This window comes from Stegostoma tigrinum, chromosome 43, assembly GCF_030684315.1.
Source record: "Stegostoma tigrinum isolate sSteTig4 chromosome 43, sSteTig4.hap1, whole genome shotgun sequence".
In the NCBI taxonomy this organism is placed as follows: domain Eukaryota; kingdom Metazoa; phylum Chordata; class Chondrichthyes; order Orectolobiformes; family Stegostomatidae; genus Stegostoma; species Stegostoma tigrinum.
This window is the reverse complement of record NC_081396.1, coordinates 9,993,170-10,000,809: the sequence shown is the minus strand read 5'-3', so window position 1 is coordinate 10,000,809 and position 7,640 is coordinate 9,993,170. Positions and strand designations below refer to the sequence as shown.

The 7,640-nt window shown below is 46.5% G+C and overlaps 1 protein-coding gene across 1 annotated transcript; it reads left to right on the top strand.

Moving 5' to 3' along the window:
* The first annotated feature begins 4,229 nt into the window (after positions 1 to 4,229).
* LOC132205975 (gastrula zinc finger protein XlCGF26.1-like) lies at positions 4,230 to 6,791 on the top strand. The gene has a single exon (XM_048524520.2). The coding sequence runs from the start codon at positions 4,261 to 4,263 to the stop codon at positions 5,554 to 5,556; it is 1,296 nt and encodes a 431-aa protein (XP_048380477.1). The 5' UTR covers positions 4,230 to 4,260; the 3' UTR covers positions 5,557 to 6,791.
* Positions 6,792 to 7,640: the final 849 nt, after the last annotated feature.

The window sequence follows — 7,640 nt, the reverse complement described above, 5'->3', positions numbered from 1 at the left end:
GTTTTTGGATTGGCCATCACAATTTCACACCCTTTGTTGTATAACTGAAATTTAAGTTTTGTTGTTTCACGCCTTTACTTCTTAATCTTTTTCCTCCTGCCAATGGGGGTGGGGTGTGCTATAGGACCAAGCGGGGCGCGGTGGTCCTCCGACCGATGGGCGGGACTAGAGTATCCATGTGACCGTCCGATCCGTCAGCTGCTGCACTTGCGCAATGTTGCTGCAATTGAGGTCAGGTTCAGAGGAGATTCTGAGACAGTTTAGTGGCGAGTAACAATGGAGACGGGGATACAAATGGATAGCGTGGATTGTGAACTTTCATAAAGCCTGGAGGTAGAGCCCAGGCTCGGGTTAGAAGCACCTAGATCTGGGTTTGCAGCGAACGAGAATCTTCCTGCTGGTCTCAGGTTAGGGGAGGCCAAAGCGTTTGTCGCCATCTTTATTGAGGGCAATGTCTGCGCGGCCGCCATCTTTATTCGGGGTACTCGTCTGCAGGACACTGCATTGACGAGAGGTTAAAAAGGGATGATATGTGGATGTATGAAATTATAAGAAGTGCTTGTTTCTTCTGGATTTATATCTTGGAAATCATTGATAAATCTTGTGAACTAATTCGACAGGATTCTCTGACGACAAGTTCAAAACAGTCATCTCATCAACACCTGAAACTGCCACTGGATTCACAAGGATCTGAAAATCATTGGTCTTTATCTGTGGAGTGATAAAAGTTCTGTCTTCTGGGAAAAAAAAGTATACAGGTATGGATGTGACTGTAAAAGCACTGAGATATCCAATATAAAGTAAACAATTACGGACGCTGGAAATCAGAAACAAAAATAGAGACTGATCAAGAAATTCAGCAGGTTCAGCAGTGTCTTGTGGTGCGAAAACACAGATATTCAAAATCTGATTAGACCACCCCAAAGTGTGTATTCAGCTCTGGCTATTGCACCTGAGGAAGGATTGACTGTATTGCCCTTAAATGTGAGTGCAGAACAGAAGCACTGTACTCAGAGGGTTTAGTTATAGAGTTATGGAGATATATAGCACAGAAACAGATTCTTCGGTCCAACTCATCTTTGCTGATCAAATATCCTAAATAAGTCTAGTTCCATTTGCCGGTATTTGGCCCATATCCCTCTAAACCCTTCCTATTCATATACCCATCCAGATGCCTTTTAAATGTTATAATTGTACCAGCCTCCACCACTTCGTCTGGCAGCTAATTCCACACATGCATCGCCCTCTGTGTGACAAAGTTGCCCCATAATTCCCTTTTAAATCTTTCCCCCCTCAACTTAAACCTATGCCCTCTAGTTTTGGATTCCCCTACCCCAGGGAAAAGATCTTAGCTATTCACCCTACCCACGCCCCTGGTAATTTTATAAACCTCTACGAGGTCTCTGATGCTCCAGGGAAAATAGTCCCAGCCCATTCAGCTTGTCCCTATAGCTCAAACCCTGCAAACCAGGCAACATCCTGGTAACTCTTTTATGAATCCTTGCATGTCTCACAACATCCTTACTATAACAAGTAGACCAAAATTGCGTGCAGTATTCCAAAAGTGGTCTAACCAATGTCCTGTGTAATCGCAACAAGACCTCCCACTCCCATACTCAGTTCACTGACCAATACAATCAAGCACACCAAATGCCACCTTCACTATCCTATCTACCTGTGACTCCACTTTCAAGGAACTATGAACCTGCACTCAATTCTTTGTTCAGCAACACTGCCCAGGACCTTACCATTAATTGTGGAAGCCCTGCCCTGGTTTGCCTTTCCAAAATGCATCACCTCACGTTTATCTAAATTAAATCCCAACTGCTACTCCTCAGCCCATTGGCCCATCTGATCAAAATCCCATCGTATTCTCAGGGAACCTTCGCTACATCTCCAATTTTGGCATCATCTGGAAACTTGCTGATCATACCTCCTGTGTTCACACCCAATCGTTGATAAATGTGATAAAAAGCAGTGGACCCAGTTCTGATCCTTGTGGCATACCGCTGGTCACAGGCTTCCACTGTGAAAGGCAACCCCCCACCACTACCCTCTGCCTTCTACCTTCAAGCCAGTTCCATATCTGATTGGGTAGTTCTCCCATTATTCCAGGTGTAATTATCAGAATAGATTATTTTGAAAAAAGAAAATATACATATAGTTTTGAACAGTTAGAACAGTATTTAGGCAGTTCAGCCCATTAAGAACGTGCTGGCTCTTTTTAGAATAGTCCAGACTGTTTCGTTTCCTACTCCATCCCTGACACTTTGCAAGTTTATTTCCATCATGTACTGACATAATTCCCTCTAACAATTATTGATCATTTCCATTTTCACCACTCCCTTCGACCCACATTCTGCCGTTTAACCAGCCACTGCAGGAAAAATAACCTTGACGTTCTGTTTCTTTCCTGACATCTTAAACCTGTCTCACCCAATCCTTGTGCCATCATAGAACCATAGAGTACTGAAGAGGCCCTACAGCCCAGCAAGTCTGTGCTGCCAATAGTACAAAAACACACTTTCCATCACTAGGCCTATAGTCTTGAATGTTATGACATTTCACGTGCTCATTCAATTACTTTTTAAAGGTTGTGAGGTTATAAGACCATAAGACATAGGAGTGGAAGTGAGGCCATTCAGCCCATCCAAGTCCACTCCGCCATTTAAATCATGGCTGATGGGCATTTCAACTCCACTTCCCTGCACTCTCCCTGTAGCCCTTGATTCCTTGTGAGATCAAGAATTTGTCGATCTCTGCCTTGAAGGCATCCAACGTCCTGGCCCCTACTGCACTCCATGACAATGAATTCCACAAGCCCGCCACTCTCTGGCTTAAGAAATGTCATCTCATTTCCGTTTTAAATTTACCCCCTCTAATTTTAAGGCTGTGCCCACGGGTCCTAGTCTCCCCACCTAACGGAAACAACTTCCTAGCATCCACCCCTTCTAAGCCATACGTTATCTTGTAAGTTTCTATTAGATCTCCCCTCAACCTTCTAAACTCTAATGAGTACAATCCCATCATTAGCCATTCATCAAAAGTTAAACCTACCATTCCAGGGATCATCCGTGTGAATCTCCGCTGGACACGCTCCAGGGCAAGTATGTCCTTCCTGAGGTGTGGGGCCCAACATTGGACACAGTATTCTAAATGGGGCCTAACTAGAGCTTTATAAAGTCTCAGAAGCACATCACTGCTTTTATATTCCAACTGCCTCAACTACCCGCCCAAGGCAGTGCATTCCAGATACCCACCATGCTCTGGGTGAAAATAAATTCCTCAGTTCGCCTCTAAACCGCCTGTATATTTTTACCCCCCCCCCAACCAGTTATTGACCCCTCTACTAATTTGAATAGATTCCCCTTATTTGCCCAATTCATGCTTCTCATAACTTCTCACACCCCAATCAGATTTCCCCCTCAGCCCTGTCTGCTCAAAGGAAAATAATCCCAGTCCATCCGTTCTCTCTTCAAAGCTAAATCAGCCCAGTTTGGACAGTATCTTGGAGAATTGTATCTGCTGTGCAACCACTTTCTTCATACAGTGTGACAACCAGAACTACATGCAATACTGTAGCCAGCCTACATAGTGTTACTTGCAGCTCAGTCATAACCTCCTTGCTCTTGTATTGAATGCCTCGACTGAAAAAAAAATTCCCAAATGACTTCTGGATCAATTTATCCATCTGTGTTGCTGCCTGCATGGATCTACGGAAATGAACACTCGGCCCCTCTCGTCCTCCATAACACACAAGGTCATCTCATTCATCATGTAACCCCTTGCTAGACCACTCAAAATACCTTGCATGTCAACTCCCTTTTAAAATGTCTCTTGGATTCGGGTTCCCCTACCCCTTCAGAATGGGAGTGAGCAAAGAAGTAAAGTAACAAGTAACTGTAAGATCAGGGTGCAGCTTATGGACTGAACAGAGGTTGTGATTGCTCAGTCTGTGTTCTCTGGTCACTGTGTCAAGCAGATCACATTACAAACGGTAACTCATCTGCATGTAGTATATGGAAATCCCTGTTTGTTTACATCTTTTAAACCGTGAGGAAAAGCATTTTCCTCGTGCTGGCTGGATAAGTTCCCACATGCGTTCAGTTCAATTTCACAGCAGGCTTTTGTGTTTTTCCTCACAGTTTTTTCTTCCTGCGTTTATTTGACGGGATAGGCTTGCAGCCCTGAAACTGAAACCAAACGTCACATCACAATCTGCCAGAGTTATTGCACCATCAGCGTTGTCGAGTTGTGGACATGGGTGAAAGTAGCACGGTCCCCAGTAGGGAGAAACCGCACACGTGCGCTGTGTGTGGACAAGATTTCAGCCGATCATCTGGCCTGTTAAGACACAAATGCGGTTGCAGTGGAGAGAAGCAGTGTAAATGTGGGGACTGTGGGAAGGGATTCACTTACCCGTCGGAGTTGGAAACTCATCGACGTTGTCACAATGGGGAGAGGCCATTCACCTGCATTGAATGTGGGAAAGGATTCACCCGGACATCTGAACTGCTAAGACATCAACGCGTTCACACTGATGAGAGACCTTTTAAGTGCTCAGACTGTGGGAAGTGTTACAAAACCTCTGGGGAACTGATATCCCATCAATTTGTTCACACTGATGAGACCCCATTCAAATGTTCTCAGTGTGGGACTGGGTTCAGAAAACTGGATTATCTGACTCGACACCAGCGCATTCACGGAGACCGGCCGTTCACCTGCCCTGAATGTGGCAGGGGATTCACCAACACATCCCGCTTGCTGATACACCAGCGAGTCCACACAGGGGAGAGACCATTCACCTGCTCTGAGTGTGGGAAGGGTTTCACTCAGTCTTCTCACTTACTGGAGCACTGTCGAGTTCACACTGATGACAGACCTTTTAAATGTCCAGACTGTGGCAAATGCTTTAAGAGTTCAGGGGAATTGATATCCCATCAACGTATTCACACGGACGAAAGACCGTTCAGGTGCTCTCACTGTGGGGCTGGCTTCAGGCAATCATCTCAACTCACTGCGCACCAGCGCGTTCACACCGGGGAGAGGCCGTACAGCTGTTCCAAGTGCGGAAGGGGATTCACTCACTCATCCCACCTGCTGACACACGAGCGCGTTCACACTGGGGAGAAACCATTCGCCTGTTCTGTGTGCGGAAAGCGATTCAGTCACTCATCCACCCTGCTAACGCACCAGCGCGTACACACTGGGGAGAGGCCATTCACCTGCACCAAGTGCGGGATTGGATTCACTCAGTTGTCTGCCCTGCAGACACACCAACGGGTTCACAGCGGCGAGAGACCTTTCAAGTGCCCAGATTGTGGGAAGTGCTACAAAAGTTCCCAAGGACTGATGTCTCATCGGAGCGTTCACACTGGGGAGTGGCCCTTCACCTGCTCCGAGTGTGGAAAGGGATTCAGTCAGTTTTCTGGCCTGGTAACACACCAGCAAGTTCACACTGGGGAAAGACCATTCACCTGCACCGTATGTGGAAAGGGATTCACCCGATCATCCAACCTACTGAGGCACCGGGGCATTCACAAGTCACTGCAGTGATTGGGCTTTTAAGGTGAATTTGGGACCAAACCGTGTACGCCTCAGTCTGTGTCTGCACAAGTGGATATCCTCCAGTTCAGTAATAGATATTAATACCCTAGACAAAAACAAAATAAATCAGTTAGGTGTTCAACACGATTTTTGTCAGTTCTCTATACCTCTCACACAAGTTAGTACTTCTTAAAGTGCTCTCCCTTTGTCCTGTCTTTCCATCCTGGCCTCGAGCAATAAGTGTGAGAAGCTCATGGAGCATCTTTCTCACTAATACTTCGATTGTCTGATCAGCTGCTTTTGCTGCTTCGCTCCCTTCCAGTAGCCCATTGAGCGAAACTATCTACAATGCTGCTCCTAGTTCAAGTGCTGAGCCTGCATCTTCCTGTGTTGGGCTTAACTTTAAATAAAACGTTCACTGCTCCTGCCCGTTTCATATCACTCAGCCGATTGTGTCTCCATGTTGCTGCTGTCACTTTATTCCATGAACTCCATTACTGCTCACAAGTCTACTGTGTGGCATTTTATTAAATGCTTTCTGGAAGTCCATATAACACTATGATCATCATTTACCCTTTCCTTTACCTCAAGCAAAACAGTAAGTAGATTAGTTGTACCTGATTTTTTTCCCTTAAATCTGTGTTTTCTTTAATTAATCCTCTCTTTCAACATTTATATTTGTTGGTCCAAAAATGAAAATTTTGAGAAGCTTCCAAGCCAGCAGGATTAAACTGAATGGCATAGAACATAGAACAATACAGCGCAGAACAGGCCCTTCGGCCCTCGAAGTTGCACCGACCTGTGAACTAATCTAAGCCCATCCCCCTACACTATCCCATCATCATCCATATGCTTATCCAAGGTCTGTTTAAATGCTCCTAATGTGGCTGAGTTAACTACATTGGCAGGCAGGGCATTCCACGCCCTTACCACTCTCTGAGTAAAGAACCTGCCTCTGACATCTGTCTTAAATCTATCACCCCTCAATTTGTAGCTATGCCCCCTTGTACAAGCTGAAGTCATCATCCTTGGAAAAAGACTTTCACTCTCTACCCTATCTAATCATCTGATCATCTTGTATGTCTCTATTAAATCCCCTCTTAGCCTCCTTCTCTCCAATGAGAACAGACCCAAGTCCCTCAGCCTCTCTTCATACGGCCTGCTCTCCAGACCAGGCAACATCCTGGTAAAGGTGATAATGGGAACTGCAGATGCTGGAGAATCCAAGATAATGAAATGTGAGGCTGGATGAACACAGCAGGCCCAGCAGCATCTCAGGAGCACAAAAGCTGACGTTTCGGGCCTAGACCCTTTATCAGAGAGGGGGATGGGGTGGGGGTTCTGGAATAAATAGGGAGAGAGGGGGAGGCGGACCGAAGATGGAGAGAAAAGAAGATAGGTGGAGAGGAGAGTATAGGTGGGGAGGTAGGGAGGGGATAGGTCATTCCAGGGAAGACGGACAGGTCAAGGAGGTGGGATCAGGTTAGTAGGCTTCCTCTACATTGGGTAAACCAAGCAGAGGCTTGGGGACTGCTTTGCAGAACACCTCCGCTCGGTTCGCAATAAACAACTGCACCTCCCAGTCGCAAACCCTTTCCACTCCCCCTCCCATTCTTTAGATGACATGTCCATCATGGGCCTCCTGCAGTGCCACAATGATGCCACCTGAAGGTTGCAGGAACAGCAACTCATATTCCGCCTGGGAACCCTGCAGCCCAATCGTATCAATGTGGACTTCACCAGCTTCAAAATCTCCCCTTCCCCCACCGCATCCCAAAACCAGCCCAGTTCGTCCCCTCCCCCCACTGCACCACATAACCAGCCCAGCTCTTCCCCTCCACCCACTGCATCCCAAAACCAGTCCAACCTGTCTCTGCCTCCCTAACCGGTCCGCATCCCCCTCTCTCCCTATTTATTCCAGAACCCCCACCCCATCCCCCTCTCTGATGAAGGGTCTAGGCCCAAAAAGTCAGCTTTTGTGCTCCTGAGATGCTGCTGGGCCTGCTGTGTTCATCCAGCCTCACATTTCATTATCTAACATCCCGGTAAATCTCCTCTGCACCTTTTCCAATGCTTCCACATCCTTCCTGTAA

Excerpts from the sequence above, each read along its gene's own strand:
- LOC132205975 (XM_048524520.2), top strand. The coding sequence starts at position 4,261 with ATGGGTGAAAGTAGCACGGTCCCCAGTAGGGAGAAACCGCACACGTGC.